This window comes from Rhinopithecus roxellana, chromosome 8, assembly GCF_007565055.1.
Source record: "Rhinopithecus roxellana isolate Shanxi Qingling chromosome 8, ASM756505v1, whole genome shotgun sequence".
NCBI classification, from domain to species: Eukaryota; Metazoa; Chordata; class Mammalia; order Primates; family Cercopithecidae; genus Rhinopithecus; species Rhinopithecus roxellana.
In genome coordinates, this window is record NC_044556.1 from 6,078,438 (window position 1) to 6,106,123 (window position 27,686).

General features: G+C 45.2%; 1 protein-coding gene across 3 annotated transcripts; it reads right to left on the bottom strand.

Annotated features, from left to right (window-relative positions):
• Window positions 1-1,403: 1,403 nt before the first annotated feature.
• On the bottom strand, window positions 1,404-26,489 carry ZNF317 (zinc finger protein 317). Of its 3 annotated transcripts, XR_004058864.1 has the most exons (8): window positions 26,277-26,489; window positions 9,075-9,191; window positions 8,378-8,514; window positions 7,733-7,859; window positions 7,063-7,158; window positions 6,215-6,297; window positions 1,863-4,707; window positions 1,409-1,768 (listed from the first exon to the last, which is right to left on the bottom strand). XR_004058864.1 is itself a non-coding variant. In XM_010388853.2 (7 exons), the coding sequence occupies exons 2-7, from the start codon at window positions 9,097-9,099 to the stop codon at window positions 3,388-3,390; spliced, it is 1,788 nt and encodes a 595-aa protein (XP_010387155.1). In that variant the 5' UTR covers window positions 9,100-9,191; window positions 26,277-26,489; the 3' UTR covers window positions 1,404-3,387. The 3 variants fall into 3 exon arrangements, 2 of the variants coding, with proteins under 2 accessions (XP_010387155.1, XP_010387156.1); XM_010388853.2 differs by having other exon boundaries at window positions 1,404-4,707; XM_010388854.2 differs by lacking the exon at window positions 7,063-7,158 and having other exon boundaries at window positions 1,404-4,707.
• Between the last annotated feature and the right edge of the window lie 1,197 nt (window positions 26,490-27,686).

Consider the following 27,686-nt stretch of genomic DNA (forward strand, 5'->3'; position numbering starts at 1 on the left):
AACCCAGCAAACTCACACTCCTGGAAAAACTTACGAGTGCTCCACAAGGCATGTACACCTTACAGCGGCACTGCTCATCATCAGGAAAAATGGGAAAATCCGACTGTTCATTAGCAGTTCAAAGTAGAAAAGTGGGATGACAATAAAAGGATCAGTCTGAAAGTGAAAGTGAAATTACGATTATATTCATCGGTGTGACTCTCTCCCACACCACTCCTCCTCCTACTTAACCCTGGCTGCCATTACATTTCACTTGAATTCTGCAATGGCCTTCCAACTGGCTTCTGTTCATATCTCCTCCCTCTTTAGCCTCTCCATCCAGAAGCCACTGTGCTCCTTTTGAAAACTGAAATTGGATAGTTGTCACTCTTCTGTTCAAGATCTAGTTAACTAGCCAGACACACCTGTGAACCAAGTCTCTGATACAGCTCTGACCTCATCGTCCACGATGCCCGAACTTGCCTCACTCCACCACACCTGCCCCTCTGCTGCTGCATGGCTGCCCCAAGCACAATTCTTTTTTGTGGCCTTTGAGCTGCCAAGGGTGCTCTTCCCCAGATTAAGGGCGCGTGCTTCCAGTTCTCTGACATCTCTGCTTCAATCCAAGGCTTTCCCTACCCACCCTATAGCTTCCTTCAACCCACATGCTGCCTTTCATCACCATAGCTGTCTCCACTGCATTTACCACCATCTGATACACAATATGTTTACTGGTTTATCACGTGCCCCACCCCAAATAGAAAGTAAGCACCACCAGGGCAAAAATCTGGAATCACCGCCATAGACCCTGGAGACCACAAAACCGTGCCTGCACTGGGCATAAAGGAGGTATAAGCTCCGGAGGCAGACAACAGGGGTCAAAGGCAAACACTGCCACCAGCTAACAGGCTGACCTCAGACAAGTACACCTCAACTTTCTTGCCTCAGATTCCCCATATGCAAAACAGAGATGCTGACAGTACCTGTCGCCTTGAGCTTTTGTGAAAACGAATATATCTCTAAGTCAAGAAAATATAAACAAAGAGTTGAAATACAATGTGAAAGATCAGTGTAACTGGATGAAAAAACCAGTATCCCACAATTAAAAATATATTCTACCCACATGTTTAGGTACTAGTTATACAACTCACCAATGGGCCGGGTGTGGGGGTTCACGCCTGTAATCGCAGCACTTTGGGAGGCCGAGGTGGGAGGATCACGAGGTCAAGAGATCAAGACCATCCTGGCCAACGTGGTGAAACCCTGTCTCTACTAAAATTACAAAAACTAGCTGGGTGTGGTGGCATGTGCCTGTAGTCCTAGCTACTCGAGAGGCTGAGGCAGGAGAATCACTTGAAGGCAACATAGGGAGACCCCCATCTCAAAATAAATAAATTTAAAAGAAAAACAATGAAATAGCCATAGCAGCTTAAACCAATAATCAGTTTTATTTTTTCTGATGTGATAGAAGTCTGGAAGTCCAGGGCTGGTGCAGACACTCAAAGAAGCCACGGGGAAGGCCAGGGTCACCGTGAGCTTCCTGCAGTCACTTCCTTAGACTGTGGCTTTCATCTGCATGGTCGTAAGGTGGATCTTCCAATACTAGGTACTGGATCTCTTTGCAAGGTGAAAAGTAGGGGGTAAAGCAAAGAACAAAACATACAGGGAGGAATTCAGGTTTAAGAATGACCCCTGTTCAAGAGCTTTCTCAGAAGCCCACGTGGGGACATCTGCTGATCTGTCAGTGGCCAGGGCTGTGGGACATGGATGGTACTAGCTGCAAGAAAACCTGTAAGAGATTTTTTAAAATTTAGATTAGCACACCTTACTCATCTGACAGAACCTGGATTCTCTTGATAATGGAAAAAGGTAAGAGTGGATACCAGGGAAGCCACTAGAAGTATCTGTCACTCTTGGCTGGACAGCAGGCTGCAAACATGCCACCACTTCATAGAGGCGTCGTGCTCTGGTCGCAGTCCGTGTCCATCAGGTACCAGTAACAAACCGGTACTGAGAAGTAGCCTCATGTCACACAGATCTAAATATGCCATAGGTCAAGGGGGGTGTCCAAAAGGAAATTAGGACGTTGTTATCAAGGATGAAGCTATAGTAAAAATACTATATACAAACCTTTCTTGATGAGGCTTAAGGGTTATTTAGAGGAGTGAAACCTTAAAAATAAAGACGAAAAATTTATGAGCGGGACTCCGTTTTCATGATGAGAGAGTATGCGCAATCCTGTATTCATCAGAAAATCTCGCTGGGGCTTCTCTTGGGGCTCTGTTTCCATGATGAAAGAGTAAGCGCAATCCCGTATTCACCGGAAAATCTCGCTGGGGCTTCTCTCCCAGTGAGAATGTTCACATGCACAAGTGAGGGGACCATGGCTGGAATCATTTCCACATAGGAATTATCAGCGCTAATTGTATTTTAAAAGTTTTGTAAAAGAAATTTCTCCTAGCGTAAGTGCTCACAAGATTCATAAAAACAGAGGGGTTGCTGCAGGCAGTAATTGAGGAATGACTGCATGATTATTTTCAACCTCAGCAACAGTGACTTTGGGGGCACGAATTCTTCGTTGTGGGGGGCTCCTGTGCACTGGAGGGGACTTAGCAGCATCCTGATGTCTTCTTACTACAAGTCAGGAGTATCTTTCCCCAGTTCTAACCACCAAAAATGTCTCTAGACATTGCCAAATAACGCCTGGACAGCCAAATCGTCGCCCAGCTGGGAACCCGTGCTGTAGACCAAGGTTCGGCCAAGTTTTTCTGGAAAGGGGCAGATGACAGGAAGTATTTCAGACTTCATTGGCCACAAATGTTCTCCATCACACATTCTTCCTCCTTAAAGGTGGAACCACTGTTGTTAGCTGGCAAACCATACGAAGGCAGTTGGCCGTGGTTTGCGGCCCGTTCATGACCTTCCCACCTTCCTTACCTGACTGATTTCTCTCTTCAGTGTGATTTCTGTCATGAGGACTCGAGTGAGACTAGGAAGGGTTTCCCCAGCCACTGCATTTACAGAGATGCTCCCTAGTGTGCTTCTTATTACTCATGGACCCAGAAGGCTAGAAGTGGTCTGAAGTGATTTTGACATTAAATGCCAAGCTGGGATTTTGACATTAAATGCCAAGCTGCCATTAAGTCCTCCTGTGTTTGTTAAGAGCCGAATGTACCCTGAAGGCTTCTCCTTGCTACAGACGTACATTTTCACCCCCAGCGTGAGTTCTCACAAACCTCTTATGGGATGAGAACGCCTCGTCTTCCCAGTTTTTACAGGAACTGGACTTCTCCCAAGTTCCGTGGATTCTTTTGCACCCAGTAAGGTGCGAGCTCACAGAGGCTTCCTCTTGCACCCACGAGGTCTATTTCCGGTCTGAGTCATCCTGTGTCTTTAAAGCAGGAGCGCTCACTGGAGCCTTTTCCACACAGACGACACAAAGAGCTTCTCTCCCCGGTGAGTCTTCACGTGGCTCCTGAGGGATGAGTGGTCGCTGAAGGCTTTCCCGCAGACAAGGCATTCGTAGGGCTTCTCCCCAGTGTGGATCCTCCTGTGCACGTTCAGGTTGGAGCCTATGCTGAAGGCCTTCCCACAGTGATCGCATTCGTACGGTTTCTCCCCCGTGTGGCTTCGCATGTGCGTCTTCAGCGTTGACTGGTTCCTGAAGGCCTTGCCACACTGCCTACACTCAACTCGTTTCTTTACCAGGTGAATGCTCATGTGCCTCCGCCGGGATAAGTAGTCACCGAAGACTTTCCCGCAGGCGGCGCATTCGTAGCGTCTCTCTTGCGTGTGTATCTTCCTGTGTGCAGTGAGGTTTGAACTCGCGCTGAAGGCTTTCCCGCAGAGATCGCACCCGTATGGTTTCTCTCCAGTATGAGAGTTCATGTGAGTCTTAAGGATGGACTGGTTTCGGAAAGTCTTCCCGCACTGCCGACATTCCACGGGTTTCTTCACGATGTGAGTTCTCATGTGTTTCCTCCGGGACACAAGGTCGCCAAAGGATTTCCCGCATTCTTTACATTCGTAGGTCTTCTCCACCATGTGGTTCTTCTTGTGCAAATTAAAGTTCGACTTCCAGCGGAAGGCTTTGCCGCACTGCGTGCACGCGTAGGGCTTCTCCCCCGTGTGATTCCGCACGTGCTCTTTGAGGTGGGAGGGGTGCTGGAAAGCCTTCCCACAGTCGTGACACTCGTAGGGCCTCTCTCCCGTGTGGGTTCTCTTGTGTGCAATGAGGTGGCAGCTCCGGCCGTACGCCTTCCCGCACTGATCACACTTGTAAGGCCTCTCGCCAGTGTGGACTCTCATGTGGATTTTCAGGGCCGAGAGGGTCCGGAATGCATTTCCACACTGACTGCAGTCAAAGGGCTTCTCTTTGAGGTGAGTTCTTGCGTGGCTCCTAAGGGCTGAAGGGTCGTTGAAGGCTTTCCCGCAGTCGCTGCATTCGTAAGGCTTCTCCCCCGTGTGGATTCTCCTGTGCCGTGTGAGGGACGCGCTCGTGGTGAAGGCTTTTTGGCACTGATGACATTCGTGCATTTTTCTCCCGTCGTACATGCTCACGTGCTGAGTGAGGTGCGGCCTGCCCTTGAACGCTACCCCGTAGTCCCGGCGGTGATAGGGCCTCTTGCCAGCATGCCTTCCCATTGGCTGAGTGAGATGAGGGCCCATGCCGAAGACTTCCAACAAGTGAGCGTATTCGGTGGACTTCTCTGCAAGACCGGCTCTCTCCTGTTGTTTAAGACATGAGTGTTAAGACAATTCTCATATTCATTGCAACCCTAAGTGCCATCCCCACATACACTGCTGTGAACAGATAGAAGCGCATTACTATGACTAGAGCTGTCACCATCTGCCGGGCAGACGTGCTGCCCCTGCCCTGTTTGAGCTCCATCAAAGACAACAGGTGAACGCCAGGCCACAAGGCTCCACGTATGTTACTTTATTTTATTTGTTTGTTTGTTTTGAGATGGAGTCCCGCTCTGTCGCCCAGGCTGGAGTGCAGTGGTGCAATCTCAGCTCACTGCAGCTCCTCTGCCTCCCGGGTTCACGCCATTCTTCTGCCTCCTGAGTATCTGGGACTACAGGCGCCCAGCACCGCACCCGGCTAATTTTTTGTATTGTTGGTGGAGACGGGGTTTCACTGTGTTAGCCAGGATGGTCTCACTCTCCTGACCTTGTGATCCACCCGCCTCAGCCTCCCAAAGTGCTGGGATTACAGGCGTGAGCCACCGCACCGGGCCCACGTATGTTACTTTTTCAAAGCTTTTGGCATATGGCATTTCTTCACTGTTTAAAACTGAATTGACCCTGGGTGCGGTGGCTCCAGCCTGGCATCCCAGCACTTTGGGAGGCTAAGGCAGGTGAACTACCTGGGGTCAGGAGTTCAAGACCAGCCTGGGTAACATGGTGAAACCCCATCTCTACTAAAAATACAAAAATTAGCCAGGCATGGTGGTACGCACCTGTAATCCCAGCTACTGGGGAGGGTGGCACAGGAGAATCACTTGAGCCTGAAAGGTGGAGAGTGCAGTGAGCTGAGATGGTGCCATTGCACTCCAGCCTGGGTGACAAGAGCAAGACTCTGTCTCAAAAAACAAACTAACAAAAAAAACCACTGAATTGAGGCTGGGTGTGGTGGCTCAAGTCTATAATCCCAGCGCTTTGGGAGACCAAGGCAGGTAGATCGCTTGAGGCCAGGAGTTCAAGACCAGCCCGGGCAAACATGGTGAAATCCTATCTCTGTGAAAGATAGAAAAATTAGCCAAGTGTGGTGGCACACACCTATAGTCCCAGCTGCTCAGGAGGCTGAGGTGGGAGGATGGCTTGAGCCTGGGGGCAGAGGTTGCAGTGAGCCAAGATGGTGCCACTGTACTCGAGCCTGGGCAACAAGAGTGAGACTCTTTCTGCTCCCCAAAACATAAATAAATAAACACCACCAAAACTGAATTGACATGTAAGTGTACAACATAAATATAAAACAAAAACTGCATTGAGCCCCAACACTCAATATCTGAGACATAGCTATAAAAATCTTTGCTCAGAGGTACTTTAGGTGAAGTAGTCTGAGGTTAGGTTTAGGGTCGTCCCCAATTTGGTAATACCCAATGTCTCTGAAACACAGTTTCCTCTGAGGGAAGCTGCTTGCCCTGGTGTTTGAACTGCTTTTCTAACCTAGGCTGCCCCAGTCTCCTCAGATGTGGAAGGAAGATTCAGAATTATCCCAAGGAAATCTTACCATTGTCACACCACTGGGCGTTTCCTTCCCAAAAATATCTTCCATAAGAAGTGACCACTTGGTTTTAGATGGAGTCTCCCAATCTGAAACAAATTGGAAAAGTATTAATTTGTTGGAAAAGGAAAATGGTGGGATGATGGTACAATGACACGTGGATTTCTTGGCAGATCCTAGGGCTATGTAAGGAAAAGTGGTGCAAAAGCAATTGTTAAAAAATCTGGTCACGTGAGATACTTGGCAATGCCAGGGGTAGAAATTTAAGTCAATTCATGCCTGGTGCGATGGCTCATGCCTGTAATCCCAGAACTTTGGGAGGACGAGGCGAGTGGATCACCTGAGGTCAGGTTTTCGAGACCAGCCTGGCCAACGTGGTGAAACCCCATCTCTACTAATAATATTAAAATTAGCTGGGCATGGTGGCATCATGCCTGTAGTCCCAGCTACTCTGGAGGCTGAGGCACGAGAATCACTTGAACCTAGGAGGCAGAGGTTGCAGTGAGTCGAGATCACGCCACTGCACTCCAGCCTGGCAACAGAGTGAGACTCTGTCTCAAAAAAAAAAAAAACAAATTTAAGGCAATTCAGATAGATGTTGATAATGACAGAAAGAGGATGATCAGGAACATCAAATATGAAAGAATGGGACAAAGAGCCCAATAATGGGAACATGAAAGTCAAAGATGAAGGAGTGTGCGGACCAAAAGATTTGTCAGAGAATGGATGGGCAAAAAGAGGGAAAGAACACCTCTCAATTTCCCTGGATGACGCTCCCTAACCTACCTCCCTCCACCCCAGTCACTGAATAGAGGTAGAGTCACAGCACTGCTGTTCGCCTGGGGCTCGCTCACCTGCACAAGCGCCCTGGTGAGTGCCCCTCTCCTCTGTCCTTGGCTCCTCCTCCTGCTCCAAGTGTGAGATGAGGCTGGGTTTGCCGACCTGATACCCTACACTCACGGGAAAGACACAGGTTGAGGGAGGGCCATGCAGAGGACAACCACTTCCATTAGCCTGGGCTCAACACTTGGGTCTTTAGTGTTCTGAGGGTGGACAAGTATGACTTAGGAGCAGCAAAGTGGTGGTGCCAAAATTTCTAAGGGATACAGTAAAAGTTTTTGACTGATAGAAAACAAAACCGCAGGCTAGGCATGGTGTCTCGTGCCTGTAGCCAGGAGTTCAAGATCAGTCTGGGCAACACAGTGAGACTCCTTCATCACCAAAAAAAAAAAAAAAAAATGAAATAGGAAATAAGATCACAAATACCCACACACTGATCCTCTAAGAGTGGGGATTTCGTATCTCAGAAGCCCATGCCCAAGCTCAGACATGCACCGAGAACCCCCAAGGTCCCTGCGATGGACGGGCCTCAATACCCAGGAGAGGCCCCATGAGCATGGGTGCTGGGGCTGCTTGTTCACGGCTGTGTTCTGAACCCCTGCATAGTTCCTGGGTCACAGAACATACTCAAACAAAAACATCTAATTCATGAATGAATAAGTGGAGAAATGGCACTGGCCTTACCCAGTGAAGTGAGGTTGCTGTAGTTCTCCAGCATTACATCTTTGTACAGTTTTCTCTGAGAAGAATCCAGCAAGGGCCACTCCTTCTCGGTAAAGTCCACGGCGACATCTTGGAAAGTCACCGATTCCTGAAACGCCACACAAACTTGGGGTCAGCAAGGAACCAGCCTAATGGTGTTCATGGTAAGATGGCTGAGGCTGAAGACTAGGCATGAGAGACCTAACACAGGATTTCTAGATGGCCTGCTATGGGGCTCAACATTTCCTCCAGGCAACAGTCCTCAGACATCCTCTCTCCCCAGTGAGGCCATCTTGTCCTGTCCCGTCGCTTCAAATGCAACCCTGACAAGGGACTCATCTCCCTCCGCTTCAAACCCACTCCGAGAGCTTTTTGCTTTATTTCCCCCCATCTCTGGGGTTGAGCATAGGCCTGAGAATTTTGCAAGCATGAGGGAGACAGGTGCTACATAAATCATTTCCCCTAACTTCCCCAACACCAAGACAGCCCCAATATTCCTTGGCTCTCTCTTGGGCCCCGTTCTGGCATCCATCGCCTGAGATGAAGCTCTGAAAGAATTCTAGCATGCACTGTGGGTGTTTTAGGAAGTGCCTCTCCTGCTCTAGGGACCCAGAGATCTTAGTGCACCTGGGAACCAACACTGGGCGTGTGAGGCTCCAGACCACTGCATGTGAACAGGTCCAAATTCTGGGGACAGGAACGGTCTTTTGAAGAAAGAGGAAATTCTGACTCCTGGAGACAGGCGGAGTCCTGGGTGGACGTGGCTGGAAGAGAAAAGGGGTTCATGAGAATCAGAGCCCGCCCTGCCTCATAATACAACACTTGCAAACCAGGAAACTGCTCCACACTGACTCTGAGTGTTCACATCCTCAATCTTCTCTCTCTTCCTCCCCCCACCTCTCTTGCACACATCAGTTTCATAACAAGTCAGAGCAGCCCTGTTCCACCAAAAACAGAGGGTGGTGGGCTACGTATTCCTAAGAAGTGACACAGTTCCAACCTAGGAGTGAAGAAATGAAAGCTCTGAGAGCTAGTTGTGACCTTGCCGAAGTTGATCAAAATAATAAATGGGATAATGCAGGGTTACCCATTACCTGCATCCTCTTCACGCATCAATGACACGGACACTCCCCCGCCCCCAGACCCACCAAGACCCTCAGCAGACACAGTCACTGGGGCGGTTGCTGGGGCTCTGTTCCCACCCCTTTTCCACTTGCCCATCCTCTCCCAGAAGCCCTCTACAGTGCACGTATCTTGCACCCCATCAAGTGGCAGGGCCTCTTATGCTCACTTTCTCAGGGCACGCACTGACCCAAGAACTTACCAAATGTGGGGGACAGAGCTGCCATCCTCAGAGAATGGCAGTCAATTTGCCTGAGCAGGGCACTGGGACAACCAGGAAGCTACTCTCTTGCTCTCACGTGACTCTCCAAGCTGGCATCTGTAGCAAATGAAAGAACACTGGGAGTAGTCAAAGGCTATCTGTCTCTCCTGCTCACCAAAGAAAACTCCCGGTTTTGTTTTCTGGCATTTCCTCTTTTGAGCAGCAAGAGCTGCCTGATCCTGGACTTTTATCTTACTTAGGTAAACTCTCTCCCGGCAATGTGGTGGGGGGACAGCCCCTGATCTGCTGTAAGTGGGTTCAGAATTACTATTCCTAAGTGATTTGCCACCAGGCACGACTCTGTGAAACCCCCTCGCTCGTTAAACACTCTGGTCCTAGACTTCTGCTCTTCCTTTACCTTCAAGGCCTGCGATCATTTAGGACAGCTCTATCCATGAAGATGGTCCACCCAGGACCAACCATGAGTTCCAAACTCCAATGCCCTTTGCACCCACATTCCACACCAATATATCCATCCTTGGGCCACAGCCTGGACGGCATCATCACTAGAATCAGCCTCACCTCACAGGTAATGGTTTGGAAATCTGCATTCTGGGCAAAGTCTCCCATGCAACCTTCTTCTCACATCAACTCTCTCGCTTCAGAGATTTGCGGCCACCTATGCTTCTGCCAACTTGCTCCCTAATGGCCACCGCCTCCACTCACTGAATCTGAATTTAAAAATCTTTTGAGATGAATCAGACACTTATAAATTCATACAGAATATTTTCAGTGAGCTATGATAATGTACTCCAGCCTGGGCAATAGAGTGAGATTCTGTCTCTAAAAACAGAAAAAATAAAAAGAAAAAAGAAAAATGAACAGTGAACAGTGAACCACGGATTGGGAAAAAATATCTGCAATGCATATACCTGAAAAAGAATTCATGCTCAGATTAAAGAACTCCTACACAGGAGTGCAAAAGGCTTATTGGAAAAAATAAAAAGAACTCCTTCAAAACAGCAAGAAAAAAAGAACATCGACCCAACAAAAGGGGCAAACAACTTTAATTAATAAACAGACATTTCACAAAACCAGTAAGAATCACATCCAAGGGTGCTGAACCTCATAGTAATTAGAGAAATGCAAATTAAAACTAGAGTGGCCAAAATAAAAAAGACAACCAATACTAAATGCTGCTGAGTTTGGGACACACTGGCATATCCCGAGGGTGAGACTGTGAAATAGTTCAACTGCTTTGGAAAACACTTTGGCAGTTTTTTTTTCTTCTTCTGAGACGGAGTCTTGCTCAGTCGCCCAGGCTGGAGTGCAGTGGTGTGATCTCGGCTCACTGCAAGCTCCGCCTGCCGGGTTCACACCATTCTCCTGCCTCCCGAGTAGCTGGGACTACAGGTGCCCGCCACCAAGCCCGACTAATTTTTTTTGTATTTTTAGTAGAGACGGGGTTTCACCGTGTTAGCCAGGATGGTCTTGATCTCCTGACCTCGTGATCCACCCACCTCGGCCTCCCAAAGTGCTGGGATTACAGGCGTAGCCACCGCGCCCAGCCCACTTTGGCAGTTTTTAACAAGCACACCATCTATCTGACCCACCGATTCTGCTCCTAGATATTTACATAAGAGAAATTTCAAACAATTTATATCCACAAAGACTCATACAAAAATGTCCGTGTCAGTCTGATTCCTAATAGCCAAACACTGTAAATGATCTAAACATCTATCAACCAGAGAATGGAAATACAAATTGCAATATGTTTACAGAACGGAATACTACTCAGCAATAAAAAGAAACTATGCAGACACACAACATGGAGAAATCCCTACGATGCTGGCCCAAAGAAGCTGGACACACAAGAAATGCTCTGATTGCAATAATATGATGTCCATGATGGCAAAACGTATTTAAGTTGACAGGATTGAAAAAAAAAACAAAAAACAAGATTGCTTCATTGGAGGATCACAAGACAGGGATAGACTGAAAGAAGCAAAGGGAACTTTCTAGGGTGATAAAATGTTATTTATTTTCAGATATACAGTGTACACAATTCTCAAAATTCAAACTGATCACCTAAGACAGACCAGTGCATTTTCTTGAACATATATTAAACTCTGCTTAAAAAAAAGAAAAAAAAAAAAGGGCTTTCTTACCTTCTTGCTTCTAGTTATTTAACTATTCTTCTCACAACTGATCTATGACTTCCTCTTTTCCTTCTGTGACAGACAAAGAGATGTCTGCCCTCCCTTCTTGAGGCAATTCTTTCAAATCTGCTCCAGGCCCATCCCCTTCTCTGGACCCTCGCACTACCTGGCTCTCCTTTACTTTCAGCCTCATTTCTCGCCTGCTAGACAATTTCCCATGCATGGACACCTGCTCAGGTCTATCCCATCTTGAAACCAAGGCCTGCCCTGGCTCCCCTTAGCGCCCCCTTCCGAGCAAAAACTTAGGAGCAGTTTATATTCACCATCTCCCAATTCAGTACACCCAGCATCCACTACCATCATCCCCATCCTCACAGAAAATACAATTTACTCCTGTGTCAGTGAATCCAGTAAATGCACTTCAGTCTTAGATTCTCACCAAAATTTGGTGTCTATTTTCTTTGAGAATAATTCTCTATTCTCGGCTCCTCTACAGCTTTCTCCTGGTTCTTTCCCTGCTTCTCTGGATCATCTGACCAGAGGTCCTCTTTCACCACTAAAGGCTGATTCCACTCAAGAGCCACCATTCCTCCACATACCTCATGCTTTGCCCAGGTAATCACACCCACTCATTTAACCTGAATCCCCATCTCTAATACTTAAGTTCCAGCAGGAACTCGAGATCGTACTCCCTTTGCCTAGGAAAAGCCACCAGTAAGACATCTCATACAAAAACCAGTTCCAGTCAGGTGCAGTGGCTCCCGCCTGTAATTCCAGCACTTTGGGAGGCCGAGGTGGGTGGAGCACCTGAGGTCAAGAGTTCGAGACCAGTCTGACCAACACAGAGAAACCCTATCTCTACTAAAAATGCAAAAAATTAGTTGGGCATGGTGGCGCATGACTGTAATCCCAGCTACTTGGGAGGCTGGGGCAGGACAATCGTTTGAACCAGGGAGGCGGAGGTTGAGGTGAGCCGAGATCACACCATTGCACTGTAGCCTGGGCAACAGAGCGAGACTCCGTCTCAAAAAAACAACAACAAAAAAAACCAACAACAAAAAAACCACAAACAAACAAAAAAAACTACTTTGATACAGTAAAACTAGGGAAAGCCAAAGTAAAGACATAAAGATTAAAGCAGAGATAAATGAAATAGAGAACAGAAGGAGAATTAATGAAAACAAAAGTTGGTTCTTTCAAAAAGATCAACAAAAGTGACAAAACTACAGCTAGAATTACTCACAAAAAAAGATGCAAGCAACTAAAATCATCAGTGGAAGTGGGGTATTACTACCAACCTCACGGAAATTGAAAGGGCTGTAAGAGAATGCCATGAACAATTATGCACCAACACATTAGATTATCTACACTAGCAGTGTGCACTTTATTTCTATTATTATTACACTGTAATATATGGTAAAATAATTATACAACTCACCATAATGTAGAATCAGTGAAAGCCCTGAGTGTGTTTTCCTGAAACTAGATGGTCCCATCTGGAGGTGATGGGAGACACTGACAGATCATCAGGCATTAGATTTTCATAAGCAGTGTGCAGTCTAGATCCCTCACATGTGCAGTGCACAATAGGGTTTGCACTCCTATGAGAATCTAATGCTGCTGCCGATCTGACAGGAGGTGGAGTTCAGGTGGTAATGTGAGCGATGGGGAGCTGCTGTAAATACAGATGAAGCTTCACTCACTTGCCCTCCACTCACCTCCTGCTGCAGGGCCTGGTTCTTAAAAGGCCAGGGACCGGTACCCGTCTGTGGCCCAGGGCTTGGGGACCACTACTCTAGATGTATCAAATTCCTTGAAACATACCCAAACAAGCTGTAGAAGAAAAAGAAAATTGAGAGACCTATAACGAGAGACTGAGTCAGTCATCAAAAGCCATTAAACAAAAAGTCCAGGACCACCAGGCGCGGTGGCTCACACCTGTAATCCTGGCACTTTGGGAGGCCAAGACGGGCAGATCACCTGAGGTCAGGAGTTCGAGATCAGCTGGGCCAACATGGTGAAACCCCGTCTCTACTAAAAATACAAAAATTAGCTAGGCATGGTGCCAGGTGCCTGTAATCCCAGCTACTCAGGAGGCTGAGGCAGAAGAATCACTTGAACCTGGGAGGTGGAGGTTGCAGTGTGCCGAGATCACACCATTGTACTCCAGCCTGGGGGACAAGAACAAGACTTCTCTCAGAAAAAAAAAAAAAAAAAATCCAGGACCAAGTGGCTTCACTGGCAATCCCTACCAGACATTTAGAATTAACGTCAAGGACATCATCAAGAAAGTGAATGAGACATAGAATGGTAGAAAATATTTGGAAATCATGTATGTGATAGGGATTGAGTACCATTCTGAACTCAACAACAAAGACAATCCAATAAAAAAGTGTGCAGGGGACTGGAACAGAACAGGCATTTCTTCAAATATATACAAAAGAACTGTCAACACATGAAAAGATGATTAACAGCATCAGTCATGAAGGAAATACCATCAACACCACAATAAATGGGCGAGGTATGGTGGCCCACACCTCGGCAGGGGATTCAATTTGCTTTGCACGAACCTGTCTCCTCTGTGCGGTTTCCGCCGCGACTCGCATCACTGCCCTGAGGTAAGAACCGTGATGCTGCTACTTTAACATCTGACTCAGGTCAATAATCAGTATGTCCACTTTGAAACATTACCAGGGTTATAACAATCTTTCTCAACATCAATGAATACTTCTGCTATTGGAATTGTTTTAGATACTCAGAAACATTTTAAAACAATAATATATGAAGTGTGTTTTAATGTAGAAACTCTGCCTTGGGGATTCATTATTCAACACCAGATTTGATCTTGGGCCAACTCGAAGATGCATGACGCTTTCGTTCTTTTTACAAAGCCCTTTCCCGGTCATTGTGCCTTTAGGTTCTAACATTGAATCACTGCTGAGGAGGGGGAGAGAGGGTGACAGAGGCTCAGTCACTGAGGCACAGTACCTCCATCCTCACCTTTCATTCATTCATTCATGCTCAACTAACAAGCTTCTGCAGGTCCCGTTCCACCTCTCCCCACCAATATTAATGCCAATTCTACAAATAACATGTGTAGTGTTTACTGTGTACAAGGTACGAGACATTCTCCTGAGTCTTTCCAGGGCCACTCCTATCCTCCCGGAATTGTTCTCAAGTACTCAGAGAATAAGGCACCAAGGGACTGAGTCACTTGGTCAAGGTCATAGGTGGAAGTTGTGAACCCGGCAGATGCCACTGCAGAGCCACATCTTGTTGCCTCTCAAAATGACCTATGTCACCCATACAGTCCCCTACGTGGGAACCCCTTGACACTACATCTTGACCCTTCCTCTGCCTGACCTCCTGACACATGACCTTGCTCACTATGAATCTATCTTTCTCTTCCTGGGAATGCCACTGCTCTTGCAGCCATGGGTCCCAGGCTGTCCTCACATCTCCGGTTGCTCTTTTGAAGACTCTGGCTTGAGATCCCTCCTCTGCCTAGCTCCTAAAGGTCAGGGTTCCCCTGGGCCACTTCTCCCCCATCTCCCACGGGTCCATATTGTGAAATACCCCTCCAACCTTTGGGGGTGCTGACACCCAGGTTCTGATTGCACTTCTGTGAAGTTCTACCTGTCCCTGACGCCTCAGGTGACTCCCCTTTGATGCAAGCCTATAGTTCTGCCCCTTCCCCTCCAAGAGTGGGTTCATCAAAACTCAGTTTTCTTGGCTGGGCGCAGTGGCTCATGCCTGTAATCCCAGCACTTTGGGAGGCTGAGGCGGGCAAATCACCTGAGGTCACGAATTCAAGGCCAGCCTGCCCAGCATGGTGAAACCCCGTCTCTACTAAAAATACAAAACTTAGCTGGGCATGGTGGCGGGTACCTGTAATCCCAGCTACTAGGGAGGCTGAGGCAGGAGAATCGCTTGAACCCGGGAGGCAGAGGCTGCAGTGAACTGAGATCGCGCCATTGCACTCCAGCCTGGGTGACAGAGTGAGACTCCGTCTCAAAAAAAAACTAAACCAAACCAAAATAAAAAACTCAGTTTTCTCATCTGGAAGACTTTAACATTGGGTTATGTATGGAACTCTATAGACTCAGTAAACAAACATTCACTCTAAAATGCCATCACCATTAAAATAAAATGACCATTGACGATTTCACAATTACTTAACAGAACTGTTCATTTATAGTGGGTGCCACTCTCCACTCCCTGGTACCCGCCTCACCCAGAATGACCCAGAGTGAAAGGCAGCCAGGTGGTTACTTAGTATCCCTACTGCAACTACCAACAGGACCCCACACTAAACACCGACAACTGTGCTGCCGCCAGCCTCCCCACATTAATGGCAGCTCCAGCCTCCCAGGGGCTCAAGTCAAAAGCCTCGCTCATCATTACCTTCGACTCTCCTCTTTCTTTTCTGTACTCCACATCTGCATTGCCAGCAAATCCTGCCAGCTTTATCTTTAAAACTTAATCCAAAAATCTGGTTGCTTCTCACCACCTACACTGCTACTGCCTTGGCATAAGGCACTGCGTCTCTTCTAGAACATTCCAGCCACTTCCTAACTGGTCTCTCTGGCTGCTGTCCCTGACTTCCCTTAGTTTCCATGGCAGCCGTAACTTCATAGGTAAAATGTAGATCACATCGCTCCTCTGTTCAAGATCCTCTGATGGTGTCCCATCTCACTCAGACAAAGGCCCAGGTCCCTGCCGCCTCACTCACCACTCCCTCTGCCACTGGACCCTCACCCAAGCCACGCAAGCCTCACTGCTGTGCATCAGGCCCCGCCAGCCATGCTCCCACCTCAGGGTCTTTGCACCTGCTGCTTCTCTGCTTGAAATGTTTCCCGCACATTCTCAGTGTGCCGGGCCCCCTCTCATCCTTCGGATCTTTATTCAACTTTCCCTGTCCTGATCTGGCTTTCACTGACCACTCTTTTCTTTTTTAAGGGATGGCATCTCGCTCTGTCGCCCAGGCTGGAGTGCAGTGGTGCAATCTCAGCTCACCGCAACCTGCACCTCCTGGGTTCAAGTGATTCTCCCGCCTTAGCCTCCCAAGTAGCTGGGACTACAGATGCACTCCACTGTGTCCGGCTAATTTTTGTACTTTTAGTAGAGACAGGGTTTCACCATGTTGGCCAGGCTGGTCCTGAACTGACCTCAGCTGATCTGCCCACCTTGACCACTCTTTAAAATGCAAACCCCTGCTTCTTTCAATCCCAATTCTCCACTCCTTTTCCTTTTCCCCAAAGCACTAATCTCCAAGTAATATTCTGTGTAAGTAAGATTAGGCTCTATTTTTTACTGCAAAAACAGACAAGCCCAAATCTCAAGGACTCAATACACTGGAAAGTTTATGCCTTGCTCATGTCACTTGTTCAGCCCAGGCTGGTGTCAAAAGTTTTCCTGCTGCTCAAGGATGCCACTTGTCTCTGAACCAGCTGACACCCTTAGCCATCTTGGTCACAGATGATGAGCAGGAAGCTGGACAACTATGCATTCTGTCGTCTATATTTTGACCCTGAAGCACTCGCAGCCCACTGGCCAGAACTAGTCACATGCCCCTGCCAGCTCCAAGGATCCTGGGAAATGTAGGACAGCACACATTATTATCTCTCTGCTGTCTCCTCCATGCACACTACATAGTTTACTTGTTTTGATTTCCTGTGTGCCCAACTAAAAAAATGCATTCCAGGTTAAGTAGGGACTTTTTACTTTGCTGCTATTTTGTTCACCATTCCAGTGCCTGATATAAACAAGACAGTAAGTAGGGAATGAAAGAATGAATGGATGATGAGCAAGCTGATCTACATTTGCTTTCATACTGAGACAGCCACCCAGGGGATGCCACCTTGGGAGGACCATAAAGGAGGGGCCTATGGAATGTAGGGGGTCTGAGATCTCCTCAGAAGGTCCTGTGAAATTAAACAGTAACCCAGGTACTAGGACACAGTCTTATGGCTTAGCCCAACACCCTGGGGCCAACATCCACCACCACACTCCAGGAGTGACAAGGTGCCCAGAGGGCTGGAGCTTAGAGAGTGCACCCACATCAATTAAAAGTCTGTGGAAACTTGCTGATATTTTGCAATGATGCAAACCAGAGCTCAGAGTGGAGCTTCTGGTCAATTTCTCACCCGAGTGATTCTATCACTTTCAGGGGTTGTCAGTGCTGGGTGATGGTGTATTAGTCCATTCTTGCACTGCGATAAAGAAATACTGGAGGGCCGGGCGCGGTGGCTCAAGCCTGTAATCCCAGCACTTTGGGAGGCCGAGACGGGGAGATCACAAGGTCAGGAGATCGAGAGCATCCTGGCTAACACGGTGAAACCCCGTCTCTACTAAAAAATACAAAAAACTAGCCGGGCAAGGTGGCGGGCGTCTGTAGTCCCAGCTACTCGGGAGGCTGAGGCAGGAGAATGGCGTAAACCTGGGAGGCGGAGCTTGCAGTGAGCTGAGATCCGGCCACTGCACTCCAGCCCGGGCGATAGAGCAAGACTCTGTCTCAAAAAAAAAAAAAAAAAAAAAAAAAAGAAATACTATACTTGAGACTGGGTAATTTATAAGAAAAGAGGTTTAATTGGCTTACAGTTCTGCAGGCTCTACAGGAAGCATAGTGGTGGTATCTGCTTCTGGGGAGGTCTCAGGAAGCTTCATCACAGAAGGCAAAAGGGAAGCAGGAAAGGCACATGGTGAAGCAGGAGCAAGAGTAAGGGGTGGGGGCGGGAAGGTGCCACACACTTTTAAATGACCGGATCTCAGGAGAACTCATTCACTATCATGAGCACAGTACCAAGCAGGATGGTGCTAAACCATTCATTAGAAATCCGCCCCCATAATCCAATCGCCTCCCACCAAGCCCCACCTCCAACATTGGGAATTACATTTCCATATGAGATTTGGGCGGGGATACACATCCAAACTGTATCAGAGTCTCAAAGAACTAGTGGCCCTGAATACAAAGGAAGCAGGAAGATTTCAGCATCTAGGCGACCCCAGCAGGATGTGGAGCAAGGAGTCTAGAACACCTGTAGGATCTATGAACTCAGAGACGTTGTGCCCCATATCTACATGATAAATGAAACAAAACCAGGATCATCAGAATGCTGTCACCATGGATTAGAACGGACAGGTTAATTTTTCAGAGCTGTTGGGGTTGCTTAATTTCTCCTTTGATTTTCTTTACAGCATGGTGAAAGCAGTTCTATTTTTCTATTTCTACACATCTTACTCTATTCTCATTGGCATCTGTTTTTCTCCTCAGCAGAGCCAGGACTGGGATGAGGCAACCAAGGTTGCTAGACAAGAGTGTGGTATTTAAGGAAGCATTTCCAGTGTCAGACAAACACCACGTTGGCTCAGAGCGAGTGGCTCCCTAGCTCTGCACTCACAAACCTCACCCTTGCTCCAGCCCTGCTCCTCTGTTTTAGAAGATCTGCCTCCTCCGTCAAGTTTGTGGTCCAAAACAAACGTTGCCCAGAACTGTTCCATTATGAGCTCTCTCGTGACCATAATTCTCCCAATATTTGATTTTATCCCCATATTCAACTTAATCCCAGTATCCCAGGATATTCAGAATTTGCAGATGCAAATATTGTAGAGAGAATAATTATTTTATTACTTTTACTGACTGGTATTTCTGCCCTTGCTAGAACTATTTCTACCACTGTTACTCACGTAAATATAGGCCCAGCGCGGTGGCTCATGCCTGTAATCTCAGCACTTTGGGAAGCTGAGGCGGGCAGATCATTTGAAGTCAGGAGTTCAAGACCGGCCTGGCCAACATGGTGAAACTCCATTTCTACTAAAAATACAAAAAAATTAGCTGGGCATGGTGGCACACGCCTGTAGTCCCAGTTACTTGGGAGGCTGAGGTGGGAGGATCGCTTGAACCTTACAGGTGGAGGTTGCAGTGATCCAAGATCATGCCACTGCATTTCTAGCCTGGGTGACAGAAATGAGACTCTGCCTTAAAAAAAAAAAAAAAAAAAAAATATATATATATATATATATATCAAATATACATATATCATATATATTTATATATATATTTTATACATAGAGAGAGAGAGAGAGAGAAAGAGAAAGCAACAAAGGTTGTGAGAACATCATATGCCATTTTCTTGGTCCAGAAATGCGTTACATTAGTAAATCAACATACCCTCCTTTCAACCAGCTAGATGAGATGTCCCAGGGGGTGGGGAGCACGGTAGGAATTCTGTTTCCAACAAGCAACCTAGGAGCCCCAATTAAACCTTCCACGCATAACTATTTCAAACGCAACACAAAGTGCAGACAGATGATATGTTTCAAGTTCATGTGCTGGCAAGAAATTAACATTCAGAAAATTAAAAATTTATGATTTCTAAAGGGCAATTACAATTGCTAAAATAAAAGCAAAATGGAAACCTACAACAAAAGCCCTAAGTAAATAGCTTTTAGTTTACACACAGATAATAATAATAATTTGTTTCTTAAATATTGGCTGCTGCATAAGCGTCCCCTGGAGCACTTTAAGTAACTCTGACATCCAGATCACATCTCAGTTCAATTAAGTAAGTCTCTTTGGGGGTGGGCTGATGACTTAGTACTTTAGCAAACTCTACATGAAATTTTTACGAAAGCTGAAGTTTAAAAGCTAGTTGTAGCAATAAATGCAAGGGAAGCACAGAAAAAGAGTTGAGGAACACAAATACAGCTAAGAACCATGCGGGGGCAGATGATAAAGAATTGAACCATTTCTAACTGGAGTTACAGATGAGAGACACAGAAGGAGCCTAGGCAATTACTGAAAAATATAGTGGCTGTAGATTTTTCATTTTGGAAGGAAAATATAAACAGATTGAAGAGAGATAAAATCGTAGGCACAATGAACCAGATAATGGTAAAAAGAATATCTTAACAGCAGCCAGAGGAAAAAAAGGCAAGTTACCTTTTAAGCAATAATTCTCAAACTTTAAGTTACATCAGAGTCACCTGGAGGTCTTCTTTTTTTTTTTTGAGACGGAGTCTCCCTCTGTCGCCCAGGCTGGAGTGCAGTGGCCAGATCTCAGCTCACTGCAAGCTCCGCCTCCCGGGTTTATGCCATTCTCCTGCCTCAGTCTCCCGAGTAGCTGGGACCATAGGCGCCTGCCACCTCGCCCGGCTAGTTTTTTGTATTTTTTAGTAGAGACGGGGTTTCACCGTGTTAGCCAGGATGGTCTCGATCTCCTGACCTCGTGATCCGCCTGTCTCGGCCTCCCAAAGTGCTGGGATTACAGGCTTGAGCCACCGTGCCCGGCCTGGAGGTCTTCTTAAAACACTGTAAATATCTCTCTATTAAGAAACAAAGCAAGCCTGGGGATGGTGGCTCACACCTGTAATCCCAGCACGCTGGGAGGCCAAGGCAGGTGGATCACTTGCACGCAGGAGTTCAAGACCAGCCTGGGCAATGTAGCAAGACCCTATCTCAAAACAAAACAAAACAAAAAACTCACACTTCTAGGCCCCATCCCCAGGTTTCTGATTCAGAAGATCTGGGGTGTAGGGTCAATGAGTATGCATTTCTTTTTTTCTTTTTTTTTGAGATGGAGTCTTGCTCTGTCACCCAGGCTGGAGTGCACTGGCGCGATCTCAGCTCACTGCAACCTCCATCTCCCGGTTCACGCCATTCTTCTGCCTTAGCCTCCTGAGTAACTGGGACTACAGGAGCCCGCCACCACGCCCGGCTAATTTTTTTGTATTTTTAGTAGACACGGGGTTTCACCATGTTAGCCAGGATGGTCTCGATCTACTGACCTCATGATCTGCCTGCCTCGGCCTCCCAAAGTGCTGGGATTACAGGTGTGAGCCACTGCGCCCAGCCTATGAGTATGTATTTCTAACAAGTTCCCAGGTGATGCTGATGCTGCTGGTAAGGAGACTGCCCCCCAAGAAACACTGCTTGGCCAATATGGTGAAACCCTGTCTTTACTAAAAATACAAAAATTAGCTGGGTGTGGTGGGGTATGCCTGTAATAATAGCAACTCGGTAGGCTGAGGCAGGAGCATTGCTGGAACCCAAGAGGCAGAGGTTGCAGTGAGACAACATCACACCATTCATTGCACTCCAGCCTGGGCAATAAGAGCCAGACTCCGTCTTGTTTTGGGGCGGGGCGGGAGGTGGGGGGAAGAAAGAAAGAAACATTAGACTGACAGCTGACTTCTCATCATTAACAGTGGAAGCCAGAAGATTATGGAACATCTTCATAGTTCTGAAATAAAATATAAAATTCTATTACCACCAAAAATGTCCACTGAGAAAGAAGGAAAAACACTGAGAAAGAGGAAAAGAGGTGTTTTCTGAGCACCAAAAAACAAAGTTCCTGTGGGCTTGCAACCCACAGAAAAGAGACATCATAAAGACATATGTCAGGGAGAAAGAAGTAATTAAAGAATCAAAGCAAAGAGTGGTAGAATTACAGCAAAACGTGCAGGAACCAAGTGAAGTGCTCAAAGTGACAAAAGTGTGAGTATGATGTAACAAGAAATGATGGCATGCAATAGCAATAATAATTTCTTCTGAGGTTTAAAAAAGAACTAAATATGGTAAAACCCAAAGTGACAAACGTGTGAGTATAATGAAACAAGAAATGATGGCATGCAATAGCAATAAGAATTTCTTCTGAGGTTTAAAAAAAGAACTCAATATGTGCAACTATGATATATCAATAAAAAAACAAAGAAAATGCATAAGAAAACCATGTAAATCAGGAGAGTAACATATATGCAAATCTAGATTTAATGAACAAGCATGGGTAAGAACTGTTTAGAACAACCACTGAAACAATAGAGTAAATAAATTCAAAATGTACAGAAAATAAAAAAGGAGAATGACAGAAATACACAAAAGAAGCTAGAGAACAGAAAAAATAGAAGACAAATGTAAAATACAGAAGATGTTAATGGAATAAATGCTTTAACTAAAATACTAACATTCACAGAATAGATTAATCCAATTATATGCTATGTACAAGAGACATCTAAAATATAAGAATACAATAAGAGCCGAGTGCGGTGGCTCATGCCCGTAATCCCAGTGCTTTGGGAGGCCAAGGCAGGTGGATCACCTGAGGTCAGGAGTTTGAGACCAGCCTGACCAATATGATGAAACCCCATCTCTACTGAAAATACAAAAATCAGCTGGGCGTGGTGCCATGCGCCTGTAATTCCAGCTACTCGGGAGGCTGAGACAGGAGAATCACTTGAACCCAGGAGGTGGAGGTTGCAATGAGCTGAGATCATGCCATTGCACTCCAGCCTGGGCAACAAGAGCGAAACTCCATCTCAAAAAAGAAAAAGAAAAAAAAAAAAAAAGAACACAATAAGAATGGAAATAAATGGATATATAAAGCAAGTAAAAAACAAAACAAAACTGGTTTGAATGTTAGTATCAGACAGAATAGATTAAGGCAAAAGGGCTCATAGAGAAAAATGAAGTATTACATAATAAAAAGTTATAAATCCAGAAGGAGGGGTGTGTGTGTGTGTGTGTGTGTGTGTGTGTGTACAAAACACAGCCTAAAAAAAAAAGAAACACAAAAATTAAAAAAAAAAGGGGGACAGAACTCTAAGGAGAAATGGATGAAGCCACCACCAGAGCTCTCACAAATCCAGTTCAAGCAGGCAATTCAGTAAGTACATGAAGATTGAACATGATGAAACAGCATTTCCTAACTATAAAATCCAACCACTCATGGGGCCATGTTTGTCTCAGAAAATGCTTAACCACAGAACAATGCAGATGGCAAACAATGACCAAAAGATAACCAGAAAAAAAAGTCCCAGAAATGAAAAGTAAAAGAAAAAATTCTAAATCCGCATGCCAAAGAGGCCACGATATTTCATATTTAGAATTACAATACAATAAAGTATGATACTGCAATTCTTTGAGATGTGACAGGCATTCAACATAAGAAACTGCAAAGAGACATCCCAAAAAGGAAGAAAATGATAACAATCAGAAAGTTATAAAATAGAAAACATATATATCATAAAGTGGTTCAATCAAGCCAGAAGTTCTTTAAGAAGGAAACTGACAACATTCTGATGGAATTTATTTTTGTAAAAAGCAACATATAATCATTACAAATAAAAAAGTGGATAACATTACAAACGTAGCAAGCAGTAAAAATATGAGTATGTTATGAACAACTTTGACTATACAATTTAAACCTCAGATAGAATAAATAAATTCCTAAAGAAATTTTACTCATCGTAACAACACAAAAAACCTGAATGCCCCCACAACTCTTGAAAGAACAGAAACAATAGCTTTAAAACTTTCCACCAAGAAAACTCCAGACCCAAATGGTTTTTCCAGGTACCACTCCCATTCTAAGGAACAAATTATTCTATTCTTATGCAAAACATTCCAGAGTTTAGAAAACAGAACACCTCTCATCCCATTTTATGAGGCTGGCATAAATCTGAAACAGAAAAGGAAAATTTCACTCAAGCATAGATCCAAAAACACCAAAGTATTAGCAAACGAAGCCAAAAGTAACAAATAGTAACATGTCCTTTCCAAATTATTTACCAATACAAATTCAATGTCACAAAGGAAAATCAATTGGTTTAATTTGCCACACTATAGGATAAAAAACAAAATTATATTATTCACTCATTCATTCATGACACAGCAGGACTGAGTGCCATCATTTAAGGTACTAGAAATGTATCAATAAACAGATACAAAAGCATCAATACAGATTTTGTATCAAGCATGTACAAAATGAATCAATAAACATCAATAAACAGATACGCAAAGGCAAAAAAAAAAAAAAAAAAAAAATCACTTGTTAAAAGCCTGCAGCAATTCACAAGAAAAACTCAAGTAGGAAAAGAGGGGAGTTTCCTTTGCCTAATAAAAACTCTTCGAAAGAAAAGCCTTCGCAGACACAAATGACAATTCCCTTTTAGATCAGAAAAAAAACAGGCCTGCCTAGAGTGTGCCATCCAGACTCCAGTCAATGATAATGGAAGTCCCCAGCCAGTCCAGCAAAAAAAAAAAAAAAAAAAAGACAATTTATCTTCTGTATAAAATAAGTATTTATATTTTCGTTTTGAATTGTACAGTTTCCTTGTCTACGAAGAACATCCAACAAACAACACAAAAGTTATTTTCTGAGCACCAAAAAACAAAGTTCTTTTTTTTTTTGAGACGGAGTCTCGCTCTGTCACCCAGGCTGGAGTGCAGTGGCCGGATCTCAGCTCACTGCAAGCTCCGCCTCCCGGGTTCACGCCATTCTCCTGTCTCAGCCTCCCGGGTAGCTGGGACTACAGGCGCCGCCACGTCGCCCGGCTAGTTTTTTTTGTAGTTTTTAGTAGAGACGGGGTTTCACCGTGTTAGCCAGGATGGTCTCGATCTCCTGACCTCGTGATCCGCCCGTCTCGGCCTCCCAAAGTGCTGGGATTACAGGCTTGAGCCACCGCGCCCGACAACAAAGTTCTTAAGAATAAACACAAAAACAACCTAAATCCCTTTTGCAGGTACTTATAAAACTTTACTGAGCCGGACATGGTGGCTCTCTCCTGTTATACAGCACTTTGGGAGGCCGAGGCAGGTGGATCACCTGAGATTAGGAGATCGAGACCAGCCTGGCCAACAGGTTGAAACCCCATCTCTACTAAAAATACAAAAATTAGCTGGGCGTGGTGGTGGACGCCTGTAATCCCAGCTACTCGGGAGGCTGAGGCAGGAGAACCGCTTGAACCAGGGAGACAGAGGTTGCAGTGAACCGAGATTGTCATTGCACTCCAGTCTGGGCTACAAGGGTGAGACTCCGTCTCAAAAAGAAAGGAAAAAAAAAAAAAAAAAACTATTGAAAGGCATTAAAGAAGATGTAAATTAATGATGTAAATCAATTAACTGCAACTCAATGGCATAAAAATGACAATATTATCAAAGTTCAAATATAGATTCACCACATCTTGAAAACAAAGGCCCAGTATATGGGAATTTGGCGAACTGACTAGAATTTAAGCCATGACACTCCTGAAAAGGAATGGCCAGGTGTAAGTACTTCATCTACAAGATATTTAGAAATCTCTAAATTACAAAGGTGTGCTTGCATCAACATGAAAAAACACTGTTTCCAAAAATACTGAAGCGCCTGAGTTCATTCACAAATAATTACCAAAATTAGGAAATAATATATTTTCTGGAAAAGATGTATAAGCAGTCAAACCTACGGAGAAAGTATTGGTGGGAGAGGAGGATGCAGTTTAGAAGAAGCACACAGTTTTCTGAGATTTAATAATCTCTTTCTTGGCCTGGTTTGTAGGTTCGTTTTACTGTTGACCTTTTAAGTGTAAGTGTGTGTGTGTGTAATCATACTTTTTTTTGCATGTATGTCCTATTTTCCAGTGTTAAAATATTTGCACAGAAAAGGACACACCACAAAATAAGACGGTAAAAGTCAATGGAGAATATTAATAATCACGATAAGTATAACTAGACTAACTCTCAATTAACAAAATGTTGAACTGAATAGTAAATCTAGGAATAGGCTATTTGCAAGAGAGTCCACTAAAATTAAAATAAATAAAAAAGTGCAACCGGAAGGACTTAAAAATACAAAAGGTACTCAAGGTAAGTGCTAAAAAGAACACCTGTGTGCTGACATTCACGAGATAAAATCGACTACAACGCAGAAAGAAGGTGATTTCTCCTCGCGATGTCCAAATCCTGACGCCTCTCAATCTCCTGAACTGCCCCCAAACTCTTGAATTCACTTTAGCCGGGCTTTTCCGCCCCCACCACAGAGACTCAGGGCTTTTCAGGATCAGGTGACCAATGCCTGTCTCATCACTAGCTGCAGTGGTCCAATTTCATCTTTCGCGTCCCCAGCGTTTCATGTCGCTGATCGCGAGATCTAAACGCACCCCCCCCCCCTCTGGCTGCCGAACTCCTTAGCCCCCGACCCTCGTACCCCACCTTAGTCCTCACCGACAGACAGGCCTCCCGTGACCCCAGGAACTGAGGGGGAAAAAGGTTAAGGAAAGCAGGGCTTACACGACTGGGAGTAGGATCGGGGGAGCGGAGGTGACGGAAGCTGCCGCCGATGCGAAGAGAAGTTCATACGGCAGGTCCAGTCTGGCGCGGGGACGCGAGAGGTCCCCAACAGGCCGAAATAATTCGCCGCGGACCCCTCCTTGGCCCATGTGTCTCGGGGCAATCGACTCCACAGAGTAATGGCTTCCGCTTCACTGCCGCCTTCCAACTCTCGCGGTACTTCATTGGCTGCATCTAATACGGAAGCCGGGGCGGAGAGGATGCTGGGAATTGTAGTTCTGAAGCTTGGATGGGCATGGTGGTCGTGCCCGGGTGGAATCTGAGGTCCAGCATATTTCTCCAATTTCTACTCAAGACTCAAATTCTCAGCCACAACCCACAGCATTTTGTAGCCATCATAGTGGTAAAGGTTGAATCAGGCAAGAATTATCATCTACATGACACAACTGGGAGACATTTGCATGACGAGCAGAATATTTGCATTGCCTTAAATGTCTCTCTATAAACTGCTCATATGTTGGAGTGGAGAAAAAGTAATAGAAATTGCACAGCGAAGAAATTGGACAACATCTGGACCAGGTGATCAAATCAATATCACCAGTGAGGGTCAGATGGAGACCACGTGCCTCTGAATGACACCTTGGGAAGGGCATAAAATCACCGTCACCTGTGTGGTGTTCATCCTACATATCTGCCACTTTGTATTTTTTTGCCCTACATCTCCCCATTTCTACCCCAACTCTCATGCTTGTGATAACCACTGTCTCATTCTTTATATATGTATTTGAGCTGTCTCTCTTGATTAAAAAAGTTCCTCGTATAAGTGACATCATGCAATATTTTTCTTTTTGTGTCTGGCTTATTTCACTTAGCATAATGTCCTCCAGGTTCACTCATCTTGTGATAAATGTCAGGATCTCCTATTTCAAGGCTGAATAATATTCTGTTATATATATGTTTTACATAATGGAATATATATATTATATTTATTATATTACAATTATGCATTTTGTATTGTTAATGTATATTATGTAATATGCTAAAATAATATACGTATGCATGTTATGTATATTATGGAATATATATTGTATATAAGATATATTATTTTAGCAGGAGGAGTCTGCATATACAAAGTTCCAGAATCAGGCTGGGTACAGTGGCTCACACCTGTAATCTCAACACTTTAGGAAACCAAGGCTTCCCATGTAACGAGTTGGGGCAGAATTACGTAGGCAGGAGAGACAGATGGTTAGTATTATTCAGGGCAGGTATTATAATAGACAGAGAGAAGGAAATTTGATGTTTTGGAAAATATATTATTGAAGGATGGACCATGGCGCACATATATATATGTATGTATAAAGTATGTATGGAATATATGGACATAAAATATTCATATATAATATATAA

Bases quoted from the DNA above. Each gene is read 5' to 3' on its own strand.
- ZNF317 (XM_010388853.2), bottom strand. From the start codon at position 9,099: ATGGCAGCTCTGTCCCCCACATTTG. The intron at 7,860-8,377 runs GTGCACTAAGAT...GTGGCGTTTCAG, and splicing joins CGCCCAGTGTTGGTTCCCAG to GAATCGGTGACTTTCCAAGA. The intron at 6,298-7,062 runs GTGAGCGAGCCC...AATTTGTTTCAG, and splicing joins TCACCAGGGCGCTTGTGCAG to ATTGGGAGACTCCATCTAAA.